The 24,274-nt window shown below is 36.7% G+C and overlaps 1 protein-coding gene across 4 annotated transcripts in view; it reads left to right on the top strand.

The window, feature by feature from the left end:
- Window positions 1-24,274, top strand: part of abcd3.S (ATP binding cassette subfamily D member 3 S homeolog) — a 38,459-nt gene that overhangs the window by 5,421 nt on the left and 8,764 nt on the right. For 3 of the 4 annotated variants that reach the window (XM_018259563.2, XM_018259564.2, NM_001091511.1), the window contains 18 exon segments: window positions 9,280-9,316; window positions 10,998-11,096; window positions 12,031-12,119; window positions 14,369-14,438; window positions 16,897-16,994; window positions 17,274-17,397; window positions 17,750-17,806; window positions 17,967-18,109; window positions 18,213-18,282; window positions 19,453-19,522; window positions 20,892-20,989; window positions 21,074-21,165; window positions 21,933-22,024; window positions 22,119-22,191; window positions 22,758-22,821; window positions 23,377-23,454; window positions 24,011-24,076; window positions 24,171-24,260. In XM_018259563.2, the coding sequence (XP_018115052.1) occupies window positions 9,280-9,316; window positions 10,998-11,096; window positions 12,031-12,119; window positions 14,369-14,438; window positions 16,897-16,994; window positions 17,274-17,397; window positions 17,750-17,806; window positions 17,967-18,109; window positions 18,213-18,282; window positions 19,453-19,522; window positions 20,892-20,989; window positions 21,074-21,165; window positions 21,933-22,024; window positions 22,119-22,191; window positions 22,758-22,821; window positions 23,377-23,454; window positions 24,011-24,076; window positions 24,171-24,260 (1,510 nt within the window). 4 annotated transcript variants of the gene reach the window in all.

The following is a 24,274-nucleotide window of genomic DNA, read 5'->3' as shown; positions in this document are numbered from 1 at the left end:
CTTAACGCATTTAACCTTACATAATTTGCTGCAGTTGGTAAAATGTCTCTACAGAAACAGATTAAGATTATACTGGTTTTATGGATCGATTGGGCAAGTGATATGTGTCAGCACAGACCTTCAGAATAAATGGCATTTTTTCCTATGTGGGCCTGGCCAGAATTTCCCAACACCTCATTGTGTTTTTTGTTTCTTTGCATAAGTGATATACTGAGTAAATTAGGCAAGTTTATGAAGTATATTTGTTGCAGGATGCTATCAAATTGCAGCACACCTGCACCCTGCTATTATGGGTTTATATTAGCAAATCGGACATTAAGCACATTACTTCTTTTTTCCTGTTTTGATGTTTTAAAACCAAATTAGGCATTTAGCTTTTATAATAGAATGCTGCTAAGCTTATGAAAACAAGCATCTGATTTTTTATTGGTTAACGTCTGTTTCAACACAAATCCTGCATTTCATTTTTTTGCACGTTCCCCTGATAGACCCCAGTTACTATTTTTTTTTTTTTTTTTTTTTTTTATATTGGTATGCACTGTTCCCTTTGCTTTTTTCTGATTTAAGTGTTATGGGGACTGTCAGGCAGCCCCCGTACAGTGAGCACCCAGCCATTTACTATTAACCCCCAGCCATTTACTATTAACCCCCGTGGTGTGCCAAGCGAGTGTATTATCTTTTGGGCAACATAAAACCCAACATCTTCTAACACAAATTCATGGTTAAATGTGCAGTAGGTTTAGTTAGCTTTCAGAACATAAAGGCTGTTCTTGAGGGTTTTTTCACATAGTACAAGTATGGGATCTGTTATCCAGAAAGCGGTAAGGCGGTACGGTAAGGTCTCCCATAGACTCCATTTTATCAAAATAATCTACATTTTTAAAAAATTATTCCTTTTTCTCTGTAATAAAAAAACAGTAGCTTGTACTTGATCCCAACTAAGATATAATTAATCCTTTTTGGAAGCAAAACCAGCCTATTGGGTTTATTTAATGTTTACATGATTTTCTAGTAGATTTATGGTATGAAGATCCAAATAACGGAAAGATACTATAGTGTACTCGTCTATCAGGAACCTTGAAAGCAGTGGGTACACTCAGATGCACAGGGAACCCTTGTGGATTCCTCACTTATGCCCTTTTGGGACCCCGGGCTTTCTGCTGCGTAACCAACAAGGAATTTGTGCGTATGATAGTAACAAGTTCGTAAAGAGGTACCCGCAAGGATTAGGCAAGGTGTAGTCAAAAAAAGGGCAAAATGGTCGAGGCAGGTGGCAAGGATCGGAGCGAAAACAGGTAGAAGTAAAAAAAACAGGATATTCCAAACAGTAGTAACACTTCGGCAGGATCTGTAAACAGAAGCCATCTTGGGCACTGTTTCAATGGAGACTGGCCTTTTTAAAGAGGAATTGTTGCTAAAAATGATGCTCGGCGTCAAACGGCGTGCGTCGTGACGCTCAGCATCAAGCGCTGGCAAATCGATGCCAGCGTTGCCTGCACCAGGGCTGCGCAGGTGACGTCACAGGAGGCCTGCGCCGAAGGAATTTCCCGGCGCGTCTTACAGATACGTTATCCGGAAAACCCCAGGTCCCGAGCATTCTGGATAACGGGTCACATACCTGTATTTCCATGGCAAGATATCACCTTATGAAGCATACAGTGTTTAGTAGTGTGCTGTTATCTTTTCAGCCCTGCCAGTTATTTCTTATAGTGAATGTTATAAAGAAACATGTTAACCTGCATGGCATCTAATCAGCATCTGATTAGGTCTATTAACTTGTCAGACCTCTGCTTTTACACAGTAAACCAGCAAATACTGCCTTCTGAGTGATTGCTAATCCATACTGGAACTGGTGCAAATTTGTTTTCCAGTTGTCATAAATTGTCTTAACTGCACCTGTATTTTGGGGATTATATGCCTCAGTATACAGCATGGATTCTTAACACATGGGTCAGGACTCAATTATTAATCCCTATGCTATTTAGGGTGGCTAACCAGGCTCACCCTGAATAGAATGAAATGTCCTTCTTCAGTATAAAAGTGTCATTATAACGAGTAGGGATGCACCAAATCCAGGATTCAGTTCGGGATTCGACCTTTTTCAGCACAATTCAGATTCGGACGAATCCTTCTGCCCTGCTGAACCGAATCCTAATTTGCATATTCAAATTAGAGGTGGTGAGGGAAATCACGTGACTTTTTGTCACAAAACAAGGAAGTAAAAAATGTTTTCCCCTTCCCACCGCGAATTTGCATATGCAAATTAGGATTCGGTTCGGCTGAATCTTTTGCAAAGGATTTGGGGGGTTTCGGCCGAATCCAAAAAAGTGGATTCGGTGCATCCCTAATAACGAGGTACCTAAACTTAAACTGAGCCTCCTACAAACACGTTTAAGAAACATGAATACAAAGGAACATGTCTAAAGCATATCTTGAATGAAATAACTCTCCAATTATTTCAAATTACAGTATTTAGATGGCAGTGTTGCCATTATAGAGGAGAAATCACAATTGTTTAAGCTGCTTTTGTAAATCTTTAGAAAGTAACATTCCTCAGCCCTATACTGGTCAGCAGGACAAAGAATGTACTATGTGGGAATACAGTGACAACTGTGTCTGGTGGCAGATAAAGCAACAGAGACCCAAACACTTGACAGCTGAAAGGGTTTCTTTATAATAGGTTAATCTTTTTCATTAGAAAATAAGGCCTCAGAGAGGAATTTTTTTGCATAAGATTGACTGAACTAATCTTCAGAATACACAAATTGGAGTCTTGTGTACACATGCCAAGGCTAAGACACAAGGGTACACAGTTATATTTAATCATATGATTATGTGCATATGACTTCCCTTCTCTGCATTTATACTTAAAGGGGAACTATCACCAAAATTAAAATTTAATATAAGCTTCATCATACTGAAATAAGAAACTTTGTATATACAATCAGTTAAAAATTCTGCATCGTTTCTGAAATAATCAAGTTTATGTTCACTATCCCTCTCTTGGCATCTGTTTCTCTTCATTATGTCTTCATGCAGCAGTTTTGTGTTAGAGCTCGCTGAAATAACTGATTTCAGTACAACCAAAATGTAACAAAATAACTGCCTTTTACACGAATTCTGCATGCAGAGAGAGACCTAATATATCTTCTAGGCAAAAGGAGCCCCCTTGTATGATATATTGGATCATTCATCTGACGCCCAACTCCTGAATGGAGACAGAATGAGGAGACACAGATGCTGAGAGAGGGATAGTGAAGATAAACTTGATTATTTCAGAAACAATACAGAATTTTTAATTGATTGTATAGAAGGTTTTTTATTTCAGTATGCTGAAGCTAATACAACATTTTTCTTTTCGTGATAGTTCCCCTATAAGGCTCTGCACTTATAGGGGAAATCAAATCAAAATCTTTGTTCAGTATGACATTCACCATAGACAACAGTGATTGTGTTATTATAACAAAAGGTATAACAGTGCAACTGGTCACTTTATGTTGAGACTTCCTTGGTCTCTAGTTGTATAGAGCAGTAAGTTTTGCCTTTTAGGGCTGGGACACACTGGGCGATTTGGGGAGATTTAGTCGCCTGGCGACTAATCGCAGCGACTTTTCTCCCCGAATGCCTCCCCTCGCTCTGCGCCTGGCTAAAATGAAAAATCGCCTGCGCTAATCACACGCGGCGATTCGTTTTCCGAAGTCGCCCGAAGTTGCCTCACGAGGAAACTTCGGAAAACGAATCGCCGCGTGTGATTAGCGCAGGCGATTTTTCATTTTAGCCAGGCGCAGAGCGAGGGGAGGCATTCGGGGAAGATTGGTCGCGGAAAGTCGCGGCGATTAGTCGCCAGGCGACTAAATCTCCCCAAATCGCCCAGTGTGTCCCAGCCCTTAGAGACATTCTCCTGGAAGTAATGAGTAAACCGTTTTTATCAGTATATCTTTTAAGATGGTTCGATGCTGTAGTCTTTCACCTGAAAACGAGTATTGCTAGTCACAGGGTTTGTAAACCAAAGGTTAAATGAATACTGAAATGAGCTCACTGTGCCAGTATTTCTCCTCTGGTATGCAACACTCCTTTCTACCCCTCCTTTCTTACATTTTTGCAAATTGTTCAGTAAACCATAAACTAAAGGAACCAAGGACCTTCTCTTCTACTTTTCATAAGCTTTAGTGTTTTGCCATGTTTGTTAAATTGAAGAGAAAGCATATTAGGTTATATAAGGTTGCACAGACTGCCTTGTGTTGAACGTTAAACAGTTACATGGAACTTGATAGTTTGCCATGTGTCACTCTTTGACCCCATAAATCTCCTCTTTCCTATACAGCTGTTGCCGAGAGTCCAGCCTCACAATGTCCAGTATCTATGTAGGGACAGAGATTGCTTATGCTCCCATTCATTTTTTTTTTTTTTCTTATTGCATCACTGGCTCTCAATCTTTTTTTTCTAAATAATCCCAGGCCTTTCCATCTATTTGCTCCTCATCAAAATGAAATTTCAAGTACCTCTTCTTGTTTTGATTCTGAAAAAAACCAAATATGAACTAAAAATGAAATATAATAACGACAAATACATGTTTTTATATTAGTCCTAAAAGATAAAACTGCAGTACATATAAAGTACATTAATACAGATTTACTAGAATTAGCATGCACACCTATTCACCAGGGCTCTTGCAATGCCTTGCCCCCCAACACTTGGCTTTCCTCTGCATTGCTAGTGTGGAAGCTCTCTTGCACTAAAAAAGCCAAAGTTCTAGTTTAGAAAACAGAAATTTGGATTTGAAAGGTACCAGGAGCGGCTTTTTGTTGCTCCTGGAAACCTGCTTGTTGCCGCCTCCTGATGTGAGTTTTTTGCCGCAGCGCCTCTGATCAGAACCCAAACTCACAGTGATATCTCTGCAAAGGTGGGTTTCTAGTCCTCCGATTTAGTTTAATATTGCATACAAATTATTGTTGTTCCATGGGAGGCAGCACTGCTGTAGGCAGGTAATTCATACATTTCAAGCCAGCTGCACCCTGTGCAGTGCAACTCCTATTTTACATTTTTCAGGGGACCAGAAACAGTTTGTGTAAAATATGAAATCAGGGAATTGTTTTATGCATAATATATAGGTGGGACCACAACATATGATGTAAAAATGGAAAATCTTAAAGGGGTTTTTCACCTTTGAGTTAACTTTTGGTATGATGTAGAGAGTGATATTCTGAGACAATTTGCAATTAGTTTTCATTTTTTATTATTTGCAGCTTTTTATTCAGAAGCTCTCCAGTTTGCAATTTCGACAATGTAGTTGCTAGGGTCCAAATTACCCTAGCAACCATGCATTGATTTGATCAAGAGACTGGAATATGAATAGGAGAGGGCCTGGATAGAAATATGAGTAATAAAAAGTAGCAATAACAATACATTTGTAGCCTTACAGCGCATATGTTTATATGGGATCACTGACCCCATTTGAAAGCTGAAAAGTTGGAAGAAGGCAAATATGTCAAAAACTATAAAAAAGAAAAAATGAAAAAAGAAAAAATGAAGACCAATTGAAAAGTTGCTTAGAATTAGCCATTATATAACATACTAAAAGTTAACTTAAAGGAGAATTCAACCCCCTAATTTGTGATGGAGTAGTGCCCTTCCTAGGGAACAGAGAAAATGATTGCTGTACACTGTATCAGTATAAATAGACATACTGGGGCTCATTTATCAACACTGGGCTAAATTGGTTGCCGTGGGTTACTGCCCATGGGCAAATTTGCCCAGTGTTGATAAATGGGCCCCACTGTATCTTATTTCATAAGAAGGCAAGTAAGGCAGAAGAAACAGAGTTGTATCATAGAAAGTTTCTATTAGCGTATTGTTACTTGTTACACTACTCACTTGTGTCCTGACACAGCTTCAAGAAAAGGTATTGTTAAAGTGCTTAAAGGGGTTGTTCACCTTCAAACACATTTTTCTGAGTTCAGTTGGTTTCAGATTGTTCACCAGAAATAAAGTATTTTTTCAATTATTTTCTATTTGTGATTGTTTTACTAATATTGAATTTTTTGGCTTTTGGCCGACGCTTTAAGTGTTCTAAGTTGATACATTTAGTTGATACATTTGGTATGTTTAGCCTTGCTGAGCAGAATCCCTGAATTTCATTAAAGTCAGCCATTAGAATTGATACAATAGTTGCTTATATTGTAATATTGCACAGATGCTGCTGAGAAATGTATCAACTAAATACAACTAAATATAGCAAATTGTATCAGTTCAGAATGCTGCTAGATCATAAGCTGCCAGACTGAGACACTACACTTTAAACTTACATTTTGGGGAAAATGGTAAAAAATAAAAGATGGAAAGCAATTGAAAAAAAGTCTTTGTTTATGGTGAACAATCTGAAAACAACGCAACTTGAAAAGTGTTTGGAAGGTGAACAACCCCTTTAAAGGCTATTGGGGTGTGCGCAAGGAAAACAAAATTGGTATGGATACTAGATGTGATTCCACTTTATACAGAGAGATGTTTGTTGCTGATTTCCATCATCGTATTTAAAGTCAGTGTAATGATTAACAGCACAACCATGCTATGTTACAGGTGTTGCTTCAGTTCCTGCCCATTATCTGTGTGTTCATATGCCAATACCACACCCAAGGAAAAGCACGCCTAAAGATCTTTCCAACTTTGCTGTACTAGGGTATTTTCCTAATCTTCACCATGTCATGTTCTGACATAAACTCAGTAAATAAAATTTGCTACAAAGTGAGGTTCACTAGTATTATTTGACAAAACCTTTTTAGAGCACTGTATAATATATGTGATATATTGCATATATTTCTATATAATTTACATTTCCTCTGTTTAATTTACACAAGAACAGCTCTCCATATTATTTTAGTGGTGTACAGGGACGTACTGAATATCCCTGATGTAAAGCCACTTGCATTTGCGTCACTTGTTGCATTTTAGCTGGTAGAGGAAACACAGGGGCTCATTTATAAACACTCGCAAAAGGTGCAAATTTGCTCATTGTTTATAAATGATCCCCACACTGCGCTGCCTGCCTGCCTTCCCATCTTTAGAAGGAACTGAACAGGCACAGCATTTGCTTTTGTAAACATTGTAATGTTTCACAATGTGAGACACTAGCGTAAACGTATTGTCATGTGGTCATTTGCCTGTGTTCTGTTACTTCTTCAAAAAGTCTAATACAATTATGTAATACAAGGCACAAAGTTCAGGAGTAACCCATAGCAACCAATCAGCATGTAGCTTTTACTGGTCACCTGTTTAATAACATGTTATCTGGTTACTGTGGATTACTGCTCCTGGACAAACATGGTGCCTTCTATTACATATGGGAATTAGGCTAATGCCACACCTGACATTTTTTAAGCTCTCTTGGCAGTGTTATTCCAAAACATTTATCTTGGAACTAATTGCTTTGACCCAATGGCAAACACATGCATTTTTGGCAGGTGTAAAAATGGCATACAACTCAGGCCTGTGCATTTCTGGGCACTGGCTGGAAAAATAAAAAAAGCGCCATAAATTTTCCATGAGTACTGATTACAGTACAATGGTAACTACCCCATGTGGCTGAAATACTATGTTGTTTCAGGATAGCACCAGCAATTATCACGAATTGTCACTGCGTCGTTACCTGCAGCATTGCACCTAATAAACAGTGATGCCCTCCATTATTATATTTACGCAATGACACCATGCATCACAAGGAACAAAAGTTACTGATGATTGCAGTGGATTATGGGAAAAAAAAAATGCCTGGGCAAATTTATTTTAGCAGACTCAAGGCATGGTAATCTAAATAATGGAAAGATCCCTCAGCGACATTCAGGTCCTGAGTGTTCTGGATCCACTCTCCGGAAACCCATTATCCAGAAAGCAATGAATTACAGAAAATACTGTCTCCCATAGACTCCATTTTATCTAAATAATCCAAATATTTAAAAATGATATCCCTTTTTTGCTGTAATAATAGTGCTTATTTTATGTTTACATGATTTTCTAGAAGAATTAAAGTATGAAGATCCAAATTACGGAAAGATTCACTATCCGGAAAACCCCAGGTCCTGAGCGTTCTGGGTAACAGGTCCCATACCTGTAAATGCAAATCTGCTAGCTGCCTAGTCTGTTACTGTAGCACCCACCCACAGTGGTGTTTTCATAGGTTAAAGGTATTATGTTATGCAAGTTCATTTAGAACTAGTTAAGATAACAATGATGTGATATGTTAAAAGTCCACAGTGCCTTTTATGATCTCACCTCAGGGCAGCCTTGTGCAGTACATGGTCTAGAACATAATGATGCAGGGACTTTTTTTTTTTATTATTGTTTAGATTGTAAACTGTAAAGATTAGGACAATTTTAGCTCATGTATTGGTCAGTATGTGCAATTAGTATGTTCTGAAGTATAAATTAGGGATGTACTGAATCTACTTTTTTAGGATTTGGCTTAATCCCAAATCTTTGACATGATTCATCTGAATTCTGAACTGAATCAAAACCCTAATTTGCATATAGAAAATGGGAAGGGAGAAAAATCAGTGTGTGCAGCATAAGGAAAAAAGTCTGCAATTTCCTTCATCATGTGTCCTTATGTTATGTGATTTTAAGGTTTTGGATGCGGGAAGAATTCTGCTCAGATTTTTTGCAGATTTTGCACCCAAGTGAAGGCATTGTTAATGAAGCAGGCCTATTGATCAGGACAGCAGCAGGAGAGGAGCAGATTCTCAGACTGCGTTTCTTTGCAGGCCGAGATCCGCCTAGTCTGGCACTTGCCTTAGTGGTGTGTGCATGAGCTTTAGCCTCAAATGTAATTAAGGGGAATTATCGCTAAAATGAAAATTGAATTTAAGCTTCAGCATACTGAATAAGAAGTTTTCTAACTATAAACAATTAAAAATCTGTATTGTTTCTGAAATAATCAAGTTTATCTTCACTATGCTTTTCTTAGCATCTGTTTCCCTTCATTCTCTCTTCATGCAAGATTTGGATGTCCGATATTCACTGACAGTTAGATCCAATATATCTTTTATATATAAAACAGTACAGTACATCAGTACATGTTGTATGCTGTGGCCCAAATGGTATAATATTCATACAATTAATCTGTTTGAAATTCTTTATTGATAGTTGGTTACAAAATGACCTCAAACAATTCTCTATCTCTGTAAGCATCTATGAAACTACTGTAAGTTAGCTCTCCTGCCATCTGTAAAATAAAATTGGTAACCTATATTGAATATGGTTTGAAAATATAATGTGTTTTATTTTCAGGAAGAAAAATGGCAAGTCATCTTTACAAAACAATGAGGTGATTGGATTTAATTTCTTGTATTTGAATTTGACTTGGTGCAAAACAGAGGTGGACAGATAAGTGTCCAGTTGCTTATTCATCAAACCCTGTATTAAAGGAGCAGTTCACCTTAATAGCATTTTTCAATGATAACTGCAAGTGTTCCTAAACACTTGCAGTCTCAGTTTACTGCAGTACAGCATCTTTTATATCAGTGTCTCATGCGGACTTCAGCTTCCACTGGTGCTTCAGTATGCAGCAGTAAGATGTTTAAGGACTGTGCCCTGGAGACCCATGTCCTTTGGATTATAAAAATTAGTTAAGACTGACATGGAAAGGTTAATAAGTTAGTGAAAAAACTAAAACAGTGGTTTTGCTAGAGTAGCAGGGTTAGAATGGCCTTGACTAGAATTATGTTAGCTTTGAAACATGGGCATAATTGTACATTCTTCACTTGGTATTTTCATTAACCAAATTCTATGGGTTTGTGAGCATATACTTTCCTATAATGCAGTACATACATTTAAAGGAATTGTTTAGTGTAAAATAAGAACTGGGTAAATAGATAGGCTGTGCAAAATAAAAAATGTTTCTAATATAGTTAGTTAGGCACAAATGTAATGTATAAAGGCTGGAGTGATTTGATGTATAACATGTCAGTCAGAACACTACTTCCTGCTTTTCAGCTCTCTTGGTTTACACTGACTGGTTACCATGTTACCAGGCAGTAACAAATCAGAGACTTGAAGGGGGGCCACATGGTTCATATCTGTTGCTTTTGAATCTGAACTGAATGCTGAGGATCAATTGCAAACTCACTGAACAGAAATGTACCATGTGGCCCCCCTTCAAGTCGCTGACTAGCTCAGAGTTAGAGAGCTGTGAAGCAGGAAGTTGGATTCTGGCTATTATGTTAGACATCCAGTCACTCCAGCCTTTATACATTACATTTTTGGCTAACTAACTATATTAGAAACATTTTTTATTTTGCACAGCCTATCTAATTACACAGTTTTTATTTTCACACTGAACTATTCCTTTAAGTGCAGTGTGGACCATTAAATGAGTAACACTAAGATCTCTAGTGCACTCATATAACAATATATATCTTTACTTTCCTGACAATTTAGATAACTGAGATGTGAGGGATAATTTACAAAGGCCCTGGCTGGGCTCAAGTGCTAGAGCATTAAAGACTTAAATATCATTCATTTGAGATCATTTAATACATTTTTCTGTTTGGTGCTGCACTCTACAGCTAGAGACAGATTAAACATATGATGCAGTGACATGGGTCTTTGGAAGTTCAAAATGCGGAAAACATGGAGCTGTGCGCTTGCTAATAAAAGTGCAATTCTCAGGGCATAAGTACTGGGGATGGCTCTATTTTTAGTCATAATCCCTGTATTTTTAGAGTAAAAACAGCCTGAAAATAAATCTCTGACACTTAACTGAGCCTTGGAATTGGAAGTCATTTTTCTATAAGAAGATTTAATGTGCTAATAGAAGAGGTCAGATATAATTCTGTCTGGCTCTAGCTATGAAGATATATCTATTTATGTGAAACAGCAAACATTTTTTATTGATATCTCTCTATCGCTTTAAATAGTGTTCTTAAATCATTTTCTTACTAAGCAACAAATGAAAAAAAAAAACACTTTTTATTCTGTAATACTAACCATATTTTTTTAAATTTCAGAAAGATGGAAAAAAGGAAAAAGCAGTGGTTGATAGGGTTTTCTTTGGACGAATTGGGCAGATCTTGAAAATATTAGTGCCTAAAACTTTCTGCAAGGAGGTGAGGTTCATTTTCTGTATAATACTAGGTTAACTTATCTAACTGGACCAATTAACCTGTTTGCATGCTTTTCAAGTGTGGGAGGAAACCAGAGTACCTGGAGGACACCAACACATACACAGGGAGAATGTACTAATTCTATGTACACACTGTCCAGAAAAATAAAGTTTGTTTTTATAGGGCTTTTGCCCCCAAAACTAACGAACCCTCATATGTAACATGAGGCACTAAGTTTTCCCAGTAGCAGTAACCCATAGCGACCAATAAGATGTTTGCTTTTAAACAGATGACCACTAAATTCTACCTGCTGATTGGTTGCTATGGGTTACTACTCCTGGGCAAACAGTGCATTTTATTACATAACATACATTTTACCAACAACAGCTGGAAGTAGAAAACACTTGGGGGCACATTTACTTAGGGTCGAATATCGAGGGTTAATTAACCCTCGATATTCGACCATTGAAGTAAAATCCTTCGACTTCGAATATCGAAGTCGAAGGATTTACCGCATTACTTTCGTTCGTACGATCGAAGGAAAAATCGTTCAATCGAACTCGAGCTAAGTAAATGTGCCCCGTAAGGTATAAACATTTTCAACGAAGCCCTTTTCTTAAATATCTCTTACTACATTTTGTTGTTGGTAATTTTGAATTAATGTATTCTGCAGTGTGCCAAAAATTTGTTTTTAGGCAGTATAAACCTAAGAGATAAACAAAACACTTTAGCTTGCATAGCACATTCACTTTTTAGAACCATGTTAGGTTTGTGCAGGAAAGTGCAAAAACAAATTCCCAACTTGACTTTATTCAGAAATTTTGTAAAAAATGCAATTATACTTAACTTCACTAAGGAAAATTTGAAAAATGCACACAAAAAATATTCATTTTTTCCCCTGCTATTCTGTGATATGTGTTATCTCTTTTTGTTTCAGAGTGGCTATCTACTTTTTATAGCTGTGATGCTCATTGCTCGTACATACTGTGATGTTTGGATGATTCAGAATGGTACTTTTATTGAAAGGTATTTATCCTATAATTACGTATGTTAATATCAATAGTTTCTGTTCATTTTAAACAGGAGAAAAATCTGGAACATAACCATTAGACTTTATCTTATGAATCAGATAATTTTGTAAAAAATTGTGCCCCTGTCCACATTTGCTAATCTGGTGCAAAGTACCTATGCAGTGTTTTCACAGAATTTTGAAGGGTGTCCAAGTGGACTCCAATATCCCATTTCCAATGCTGTCCACATGTGCACAAATGTTTGGTGTTTTGTATTTGGCATCATTGCGCCCCTGTTATCAGATGCAAATATTTGCAACAGGTCCTGCTATCCACTGCATTACTGTAACACCTGGAACATTTTTGTATTGTGGACAAAAATGTGCTGAATGTTTTTTCAGTATTTTCGCACTTAGTTAATTTTAGTAAATAAGCTCTTTAAGCTTCATAATATACATGACATAAATTTAGATTTTTTGTATTCACTGTAAGTGTTCTATTTCTAGTGCAATTCTGTTTTAGAATTTTATTTATTTGTGCCTGTCGCAATAGCCATCTTACTGGATCTCAAGAAGCCGTGGATAGGCAAACTTTAAAGCTCCAAATGTTGTAAAATCATAACTCCCTCTGAGTTGCATTTTAACCCTTTTGTAATGACACACAGTGTGTTTAATTGCAGACAATGTGAATCATTGCATGAGGAAAGGAACATTTTTACTACATCATGCAATTGAACTTGCTTCCAATCATTTGTTCATATTGTGTGTAATTCAAAGCATTTTTAGGCAAAAATGTGTGAAGAGATTTTTTTTACAGGCGACAAAACACCCAGCTTGCCATTGCTCCAAAGTGTGCCTCCCTCTCTTCTAAGCCTTTTACTATTGTTATTTCCTGATAGGATTGTCATTGATAGTGGCTGCTAAAATATTTTTTAAGAATGTTGTTTTGGCTACAGTATTTTATTTTGTTAGGGTCAAAACTCACTCAAATTCGAATTGTGAATTATCCAAACTTGATTTGTTTTAATTCAAATTTGAATTTCAAGATTTATCACACTCTGGCCCTTTAAAAACTCAAATTCCACTGTTCGCCTCCTAAAACCTGCCGAGTTCCAGGGACCAGACAGTTAGTAGCCTTCCTGACATTCAAGTTTTTTTCGGAGAAAAAAGAATTTAGTCAAATTCTATTCAAGTTTCCGAGTCGGTAAAATTAGTGCGAGTTTAAGATATTCGATTTTTTTAAACTAAATTACCCCCCAATCGAATTTCGAGTATACTGGAATTTAATAGTCAAAAAACTCAAATAAATTCGAAATTCGACCTTTAATAAATGTGCGTCCTATAGTCACACATATATATATGCATTTTTTTTTTTAGTCAAACATATATAAATTGGTTATTCTACCCAGAGAGTCTTGTATTTGTCTGTCCTGCTGAATTAACAGTAAATCTTCATAAGCTCCATTTGAACATTCCCTGAAATGACAAACTGACATTACAAATTAGAAACAAGCAGGTTCCCCATTGATTAAATGTGTAGGTTAAAGAAAAAAATCTCTGATTAGTTGAAACAAATACTGTATAAATAATCGTTTTCCATTGACTTTCATTTCCTCTCTGCAGCAGCTCAAATGATTTCTATTTATTAGCAGTTAACACAGTTACAAAAATGTTTGTTTTTTTACATATCGTTATTAAAATGAATCCCTACTTTTTTCCCCCACTAGTGGAATCATAAGCAGAAATAAATCTGTATTCAAGAAACACTTTTTGCTGTATGTCTCTGCGATTCCTCTGGTAAAGAATGACAAGAATGCATGCACTTCGCTGGGCACACTACTAATGATACCACAAGCCTTAACTAAAATTTAAAGGTCACTAAAATATAAGTTGGTCCAAAGTTGTCTATGCATGCATGTATATTTATATATATATATATATATATATATATATATATATATATATATATATATATATATATATATATATATAATATATATCAGGTCTAAACCTGTAGCAACTAAATATTTGCCTTCAGACAGGTACCCACTAAATGACACCTGTTGATTTGTTGCTAAAAGTTGTGCAAACTTTGCCCCTATTAAGTAGCCATGCAAGTGTGAGATCAACCTATTGGAAGCCTGATGTGTTTTGGAAAAAATGGCTTCATCCACAGTCAATGGTCTAATATAAATATGGCTCTGATAAGCTCTTCAATCTGTAAAATTGGATGCCGCTAATATTATATGCATGTGGTGGTTTGCAGTGCGATCATTGGCCGCAGCAGAAAAGATTTTAAGAGATACCTGTTCAACTTTATCGCTGCCATGCCTGCTGTAAGTGTTCTTTATACTTATTTTCTTCTTTTTTTTTTGTAAAACAGAATAAAATTGTGTTAAGAAAAAAAAAAGTGTGTGCCTGCCAGTGCTTATGCTCCAGAACTATTATACTAATAAATGTAGATCATTTTCTTTAGAATCCCCCACTATTTGATTAGCAATGCTACAAGCTTATTCCATTGTATACTGAGCTCTTTATGTTGGACGGTAAGGGTTTAACTTCTGGCACAAAATAAATGTAGGGCAAATTGTATTAAGTGTCTGTAGTGGATGTCACTTATGGTAATTATTAAAAGGGGAAATATATCCTGTTTTATTCTGTTTCATGCCTATGAGATATTGAGATTTGAGTGCCCTGTTATGTGTTCAAAGAACATTATATTGATTTATTACTTATTTTTCTACTTTTGAAATGAGTAATGGAGTAATAGGCCAACTTTGCTGGCCAATTATTCACTTACAATTTGGCAGATGGTTTATTTAGTTAATTTTCTAAAGGAGAATGTTAAGGTGCTGATTTGCTCACCATTTTAATAATACAGGTATGAGATCCTTTATCGGGAATACTCCGCATTACTAGAAGGTCATCTCCCCTAGACTCTACTTTATTAATTATAATTAAAGGTTTAATAGTTTAATAATCTTTTTTTAAATTAATTCCTTTTACTCTGTATTTAGAAGGCTGTGCCTTGTACTTGATCTTAAGTTTTGATTAATCTTTATTTGAGGAAAAATAATTATTTTGTACTTTTAATGTTTAAATGATTTTTTAGTACACTTAAGATATGGAGATCCAAATTACGAAAAGATCCCTTATCCAGAAAACCCGGTCCCACGCATTCTGGATAACAGGCCTACTTTAGCAGAATATACATCAGGCCCCACCAGGGTAACTTAAATTTGGTCATATCCTTAAAGGAGAAACAAACTCTTAATTAAAAAAACCTACCCTCTACCCTACATACACTCCCCCAGCATAGCTGCCACCATGGGCAAATGCCCCTAACTCTTTACTTACCCCTCCATTCAGATTTTGTCCAGTGGAGTTCACGGGTGCCATCTTTAGCCGCTTCGGGAATGAGACCGGCATGCATAGTTGGAACAATCTTCTGTAATGCGACAACTGCGATCTTCGTAAGTTTCGCAGTTGTCGCATTACAGAAGATGGGGGGGGGCTATGTAGGGTTGTGGGGTAGGTTTTTTTTAATTTTTTTATTAATTGTTTGTTTTTTCCTTTAAAGGATAACTAAACTCCCCAAATAATAAAACTCACTACCCTACATAGTCTCCCCTCCCTGCTTCCCCCCACATAGGTGATTACCCCTGAAAGTTCCCCTAATTCATTACTCATGTATAGGGGCAGAGCAAGCACAGCGGAGCTCATGGGTGCCGTCTTCTGGCTATTCAGTATTGTTCGAGAAATGAACACCGTATTGGCCTATACGCAGTTGGAGCAGTCTTCCAGTTCGTAGCAACTGTGCATACGCCAAAAGTGACGGAAATTGCGGAAGGGAAGAGGACCTAAAGAATACCAAAGAGCTGGAAGATAGGGCCCACAAGCTCCGCTGTGCTTACTCTGCACCTATACGTGAGTAATGAATTAGGGGCACTTCCAGGGGTAATCACTCTCTACATCATGCTAAAATTTAACTCAAAGGTGAACAACCCCTTTAATAAGATTTGCTAGGTTGTAGATAACTATGGCAACACATGGAGCAACTTGAGTATCACATTTTAAGCAGCCCAAAATCACAATGCCAAAGTGTTTGTTATTGCCCCATTGACTTACTTTGTCATTTCATGAATGCGCTTTTCTGCATGCGCGTTTCAGCCAGATGGTGTGTTTCCAAGCATCTATCATCTAATTATATTGTAATCAGTGGGGGTTGATTTAGGTTATTTTGAGCACTGTGTTTTTAAGCAGCCCAAAAGTGACGAGTGTACCAATGCCATTAAATCAAACTTAGACTTAAAAGAATAAAGATTGTAAGCTATGTTAGTTTACCTGACTTGCTATAGGAAAAATGACGTCACACGGCCTGTTTATTAACAAGGCCTGTTTAGAAGGGACCGTCACTAGTCTTAATGACATTAAAAGTAGGGATGCACCGAATCCAGGATTCGGCTCGGGATTCGGCCTTTTTCAGCAGGATTCGGATTCGGACAAATCCTTCTGCCTGGCTGAACCAAATCAGAATTCTAATTTGCATATGCAAATTAGGGGCGGGAGGGAATCATGTGACTTTTTGTCACAAAACAAGGAAGTAAAAAATGTTTTCCCCTTCCCACCACTAATTTGCATATGCAAATTAGAATTCGGTTCGGTATTCGGCCGAATCTTTCGCAAAGGATTCGGAGGTTCGGCCCTAATCCCTAATTAAAAGCACAAAGCCAGTTTGACTGTTGTTGTACAAAGATGCTGCATGTCTAATGGCACTTTTCCTATGCTCTCCAGATCTCATTGGTAAATAATTTCTTGAAATTTGGCCTGAATGAGTTGAAATTATGTTTCCGGGAAAGACTTACCAAATACCTCTATGACGAATATCTAAAGTAAGTTCCTGCTCTTATTAATGTATAACAAAGGTATAAAAGGTTCCTTCTCTCATGAATGAATGTATCCACTTTAAAGTTTGGCCAAGTTGCATTTATAATACATTTGGCATGTACTGTATATACATTCCTGCTATGTTCTGATTTTTTCCATCCATTAAAAAAAAAGACTGAAATAATACCATCGGTGAAAATGATGTTCCATATTTCATGTAGTATGCAATATAACTGATCATTTATATCTCTTGGAATTCAGACTTGTGTTTAATTTTACCTTAGATCCTTTACCTACTACAAGATGGGTAATTTGGACAACAGAATAGCAAATGCTGATCAATTGCTTACACAAGATGTTGAAAGGTTTTGTAACAGTGTGGTGGACTTGTATTCCAATCTGAGCAAGGTGAGTTGCAGAAGATGAAACTGCTTAAAGTGGATGTTCTGGGAGTTTTGGGAAGGGATGTTTGTAACCCAATTTCTATAAAGTTATTTCAAATTGTTCATTAGCTGCATATTTCATAAAAATCTTTCTTGACTTGTGCTAAGGTTTTTATAGGTAACATATTTTTAAACATTTTTCAATGTATCTACTATTATTTTCTTTTATTGTGAGCGTTTTGTTGTTATTGTTTTGTGGCCTAGACCCTCTTGACATCTCTGGTTCCAATATAATTTAGGAACTCTATTATTTAAATAAATTGCACGTATTTTAGTGTCTTTATAATGATTAAATGTTTTTTTTTTCTGTTTTATAGCCATTTTTGGATATTGTCTTATACATTTTCAAGCTGACAAGTGCTATCGGAGCTCAGGTAACTGTTGATTTTGTTAGAAATTGCACAGTTTTTTCTTTCTCTTTTTTCCTATAACCCTTTTTGAAACTATGCCGTGGAACTATTTCATACTCACATTCAGAAGCTTGTTTCACCAAAGAGGTGCATTGTAAATAGCTCTCTGGTTGTCTTCCTGCAGGGGCCAGCAAGTATGATGGCATACCTCCTTGTCTCAGGCCTTTTCCTTACACGCCTAAGAAGACCCATTGGCAAGATGACTGTTGCTGAGCAAAGATATGAAGGTGAATACCGATATGTCAATTCAAGGCTCATTACCAACAGGTATGTTCTAGCTGTGGGGAAACTGGTCCTGCTGACTCAGAATTTAAATAATTATAGCTTCAGCATTACAGTGTCATATTAATTATTTTTTTTGTGTTTTTAGTGAAGAAATTGCCTTTTATAATGGAAATAAAAGGGAAAAATTGACCATCTACTCTTCCTTCCAAAAACTGGTAAGTTAAACTGTAGAAAAATCTAAATATGAAAAACATGATTGAGTAAAACCATGGAAAAATATTGAATACCTAAAATTTGTATGTTGTTCATTATTTTTAATGACTTGACAAGCTAAAAAAATGGAAAAAGGCAACTTGATTAAGTATTTTCCACTTTGTCTAGGACAGCTTCCATTGACTACAACATCACCGTGCAAGCTTTTAGATGTGAAATTTTATGTTAGTTTTTCATGTTTTTTAAAAAAAAAAAAAAAAAAAATATATATATATATATATATATCGAAAAGTTTTTAAAACATTATTCAAACTCGTGATTTTTAGCTCAAGTAAATTCGAAAATTGTGGGCTATAAAATACGAATGATAAAACAGTCTTATTGGAATTTCTGGTGAACACTTTGCTCCTGATATTTGAAATGAAAAGTATAAATGCAGTTTTTTCTACAGCCGTGACTAATTGCCTCCTGTTTGTTCTTTTAGACATCTGAGGAGTGTAAATTATGTTAAAATACTTCCCTTTGTCTTTTTATGTGCAGGTTGCTGAACAAATAAATATAATGTAGTGAAGCATAGCTAGGAACATTAATTATGTGGGCATAATTTCATATATTTCATTTAAACTGTGTCTCCTCAGTTAGAGATATATTGGGCTTTATTTTGATGTACGTTTAGGGGCCGATTCATCAAGCTCGAGGGAAGGATTCGAAGTAAAAAAACGTTGAATTTCAAAGTGTTTTTTGGGCTACTTCGACCTCCTTCGAAGGATTCGAACTAAAAATCGTTCGACTATTCGACCATTCGATAGTCGAAGTACTGCCTGTTTAAAAAAAACTAAAAGCTACCGAAGTCAATGTTAGCCTATGGGGAAGGTCCCCATAGGCTTGCCTAAGTTTTTTTGATTGAAGGATATTCCTTCGATCGTTGGATTTAAATCCTTCGAATCGTTCGATTCGAAGGATTTAATCGTTCGATCGAAGGAATAATCCTTCGATCGTTCGATCGTATCGTTTGCGCTAAATCCTTCGACTTCGATATTCGAAGTCGAAGGATTTTAGTTCCTAGTCGAATATCGAGGGTTAATTAACCCTCGATATTCGACCCTTGATGAATCGGCCCCTTAGTGTTATTCCTAGTAGCTGGGCTAATGTATTTTATATTATCTCAACAGGTGGAGCACTTGCATAACTTTATTTTGTTCCGTTTCTCCATGGGTTTTGTAGACAGCATTATTGCCAAATGTAAGTCAAACCTTGTTACTCTCATACCTATTCTGTGTAATCTCTACACTACTAAAATAAGCTATATCATCTGTATATTTCCCTTAAAGGCACATTACAGTTTAATATGTCACTTACTGGCATTTCTCAGCAGCAGCCTTAGCATCTATTGAGCATGCTTCCTGACCTGAAGTTGCTTTTACAGCTCAATTTGAAATATTTGCTCCATGACACCTAAAAAGTTCCAAAGCTATGCAGGTCATATGGCTGGCTGTGGATAGCTTATGTTGCCTTTTAACTTGGCCACTCTTGGGCCACATCTGTGCTGTTGAGTTCACGGTGCTCTTGCTATTTTCAAATGAGGTTTTTTCATGGGCATTACAAGCAATGTGACAACTTTGATTGTATGTATAAGTTATGTATACACCAAATCCAGAATTTGATTTGACATTTGGATGATAGGATTTGAATTGTGCTTAAAGAAGCAGGATAGTGGTATTTATCCCACAGACAACTCCACACCCCCCCCCACACACACACACACCCTGTGAAGAAATCGCTAATCTTGGACACCAAAAGATTGGGGCATGTTGTGTACAGGAAACCTGTTGGGCCAGTGCATTTTTCCGAATAGAAAAGCACCTGCTTAGGTTACATTTCCTACTAGCACTATGCCACCGGCTTCATTCGCTTACCTGTGGCCAGTGTTCTTGCACAGTATTGTACCATTTGAATTCAACACATGTGCAGTATAGTAAAATAGAAAATTCTACTATATTGAGCCTTCACAAAGTAGCAGACGGCCACGGGAGATTGCTTAGACGTTAATGAAGTTGGAGTTGTGTTGCTCACAAGAACCATACCCTAGCTTTGGCCCTTTTCCATCAAAGAGGGGTCCGTGTTAGAAATTGTATTCACTGGGGGCCAAGGGGTGCCTAATAAATTGGCACTCCCTTTGAATACCACTTTCCTTTAGGCCACTGACAGACAAGGAGATTAGTCACCCCGCGACTAATCTCCTTTAGCGTGGGCAACTAATATCCTCTGAATGCTTTCCAACTGACAACAATGTAAATCTCTGGTGGGAAAAGATATAAGTTGCTTCAGCTTTCTGAAATCATCTAAAGTTTTCTTGTGAGGCAACTTCTAGCGGCTTCGGAAAGCCAAAGCAACTATGTCTGTTTTCCCGGTGGAGATCCACGTTATTGCTGGATGGAATACAAAAACGTAAGCATAGATTTTTAATGTTTAAGGAAAATGAATGTAAGATAATACTTAGTATATATGTGAACACGTCTTTATCAAACAAGTAAACTTAAATAATGCTATTTTGTTTATGCTGTAGATTAAATTAAAAACTTTTGTACTTTGTGACGTTTTAAAATTACAGATCTTGCAACTGTGGTTGGATACCTTGTTGTTAGCCGTCCATTCTTAGCAATAAACCACCCACGCCATCTGAACAGTTCACACGCTGAGCTTCTTGAAGTAAGTCTTAACTTTCACGTAGTGAAGTACAGCTTGTGCCTTTTGAGTTACAGTATCTCATGACGTTTCTCATCTTTTCATTAGGACTACTATCAGAGTGGAAGGATGTTGCTACGCATGTCCCAGGCTCTTGGCAGAATCGTACTTGCTGGCCGTGAAATGACTAGATTATCTGGGTTAGTTTACAAATTTAGTTTAAAATGTACTTTTAATAAACAACATGATACATATTTTAGTGCAGACTATTTTGGCCCAGTGTACATTTTCTTCTTCTTCACGCAGCCTTTTGTATATGTGATGACATGACCAAACACAGGGCACAAATGTTTTCTCACTTGATCGCTCCAGACCATGTTGATAGTTTATTGGCCTGCTTATGAGACCAGACAGTGACCTTCCCAAATGATATCTTGTTTCAAATGCATTGGACAAGGGCCACATCGGTCTGTTGATATGGACTTTTCCTTTTCGATCTGCATAGGCTTCTGTTGTGATATTTGGCCCATGGTCCAAATAATCTGATCAACCCTGTTTGGCCCACCGCCAAGTACTTACTTAAACTTATTTAAGGGGTAATAGCAAATAAGTTAAAGTAAAAACCTGTTTGCTAAACATTCTTAAACTAAACCTAGTTAACCAATATCTTTCATAAAACAATTGCTGTGAGATACAGTAGCAACTTTTAATAGGGGATTTTGGATAAGGTACTTATCGCCCTTTATATAAATAAGTTGCGTACTAAGCATATATTTGTTACCTTTGCACCCTATTACATGTGTTTATAGTGCAGGATTGATAGCAGAAAGATAACAGAATGGTATGCTTGTTCTGAGATAGTACTAATTTGTAAAGAAAACACTATAATACTTGAACATTTCCCGTGCCTGAAATCACAAACGTTATTGCTTAAAAGATAAACTAAATATCTTTGTTTGACTTGTAGTTTTACAGCAAGAATTACAGAATTAATGCAAGTTCTGAAGGATTTGAACCAAGGGAAGTATGAACGCACTATGGTCTCCCAACAGGACAAAGGTAACAAACTCTGTTATCTATTACTTAATGCAGTACATAACATAACATGCACAAGTTCTCATTCCCCACCCTCTTTTTTTTTTTACTCTTACAGACGTAGAAGCTGTTCCAAGCATCCCCTTAATACCTGGAAGTGGGAAAGTTATCAATGCTGACAAGATAATTAAGTATGTTTGGGGAGTGTTATATTTACACATAGTTACATAGGGCTGAAAAAGACCAGAGTCAATCAAGTTCAACCCCTCCAAACAAACACCAGTGAATATATATTCACATGCTTATACAGACCTATCTGGCCGGAAAAATTAGGGACAGGAAGGAGAAAAAGTGGGGAAAATCCTTTTACTTCCTTATTTTGTGACGAAAAGTCAAGCGATTTCCCTTCCCGCCCTAATTTGCTTAATCAAACTAGGATTCAGGTTTAGTTAGGCCAGACACAAGGATTTGGCCAAATCCGAATCTTACTTAAACATTCCGAAACCTGGCTGAATCCCGAACCGAATCCTGGATACGGCGCATCCGCCGTTTACATAAGCTCTAGATCCTGTTGGTGCAAATGGGTGAAATATTACTATGAGGGCAGTGTCTGAAGGGAAGATTTTTCACCCCTCAATAAAATTACATGACCGCAGGTGACAAATCTCCCCGTTAATGTACTTCTTTGTTTTGCTAACACAAAGTTTCTAAACATAAATGTACAGTTTAATATTTGTATTTTTCTAATATCTCATAGATTTGATCACGTTCCTCTAGCAACACCAAATGGAGATTTATTGATTAGAGACCTTAACTTTGAGGTAAAATAGCTAAAATAAAAAAAAGATGTGTTTTCTTTTCATATGTCTCACATATTTTAGGTCATCAGCTCTTCTCTCCCATTTCTTAGTATATATGATAAAAGCAAACATTTCAGTTGCAAATGTACAGACAGAGTAATTACTGCCCCATATTGAATCAGTATTAAATAATAACCTATGTTTTTCTGTTTGTTTTAGGCTCTCAGAACTTATCATGTAGCAGATAAAGTGCATATAATTTGAATCCAAAAACATATTCTATAAACCATACAGCTCTATGCATACAACCTTGTGAAGAATTAGATTAGAGATGGTACTTACAGTCAGTTATTTTAGATGCAAACTAAAAATGCAATTTTTAAGAAACTTTCCCGATTGCATTATATAAACATTTTTATTGGTTTTGAAAGCAGTATCTGTTAAACCTTTTCTGAACTAATGGTTCTGATGCTACTTTTTATGTGGCTAGTCTTGTTAGAAGCTTAACAGTTGCTGTGCATAGATGCCTGTGATACTAATGAAATACTGAGTACAATTTAAATTTTTATATTGTAGGTGAGATCCGGCACTAATGTTCTAGTATGTGGACCGAACGGATGTGGAAAGAGCTCACTTTTCCGTGTCTTAGGAGAGGTTAGTGTTACTTTGGGCTTTCAGAGGATATGCTTAAAGAACCAGTAACATAAAAAAAAATAATTTCTTTTTAACGAAAAAATAACACCAAGACAGTTTTCACTTTTAATTCGCAAAGCTTTTATTAATAAATCACTTACCGATTCTCTGCTTGCACTCCTCTTCAAAAACGGCAACAGGGTGACGATCCACCATGCGGCACTCAATTTCTCCTCCCTGGCTATCTCCTATAGAAGGCAGGGAGGAGAAATCTAGCGTCGCACAATGGATCTTCGCCGTTTCTGAAGAGGAGTGCAAGCAGAGAATCGGTAAGTAATTTCTTAATAAAAGCTTCAGCACCTGTTAATGGAATGGTTGTATGAATATGAATAAATTGTATTTGTGTTTATAAAAACAAAATCCATGAATATGAAATAGGATTCCACTAATATAAATGAACACTAAGTCTAGTGTGAATGGTAAGGCTTAATGGATTACAATAATAGTGATCTTCACAACCTCCTGATTCCTGTTTGTGGAACAAATCATTTATATATATTTTTTTTATATATTCCAGTTGTGGCCTCTATTTGGTGGCTCTCTTACCAAACCTGAGAGAGGAAAACTATTTTATGTACCTCAGGTATGTATTGGTATATTTGATTGCTCTATAATTTAAGCTCCGCATAGTCTGATTACTGCATAGGACTGTGATAATGTGATCAATACACTTTCAGAGACCGTATATGACCCTTGGGACTTTGCGGGATCAGGTCATTTATCCAGACACCCAAGAAGACCAGAAACGTAAAGGAATATCTGATAAGGTAAGGAGCTTCAA

Source organism: Xenopus laevis, chromosome 4S (assembly GCF_017654675.1).
Source record: "Xenopus laevis strain J_2021 chromosome 4S, Xenopus_laevis_v10.1, whole genome shotgun sequence".
In the NCBI taxonomy this organism is placed as follows: Eukaryota; Metazoa; Chordata; class Amphibia; order Anura; family Pipidae; genus Xenopus; species Xenopus laevis.
The sequence above is the reverse complement of the archived record's forward strand: the minus strand, read 5'-3'. Positions and strand labels throughout refer to the sequence as shown.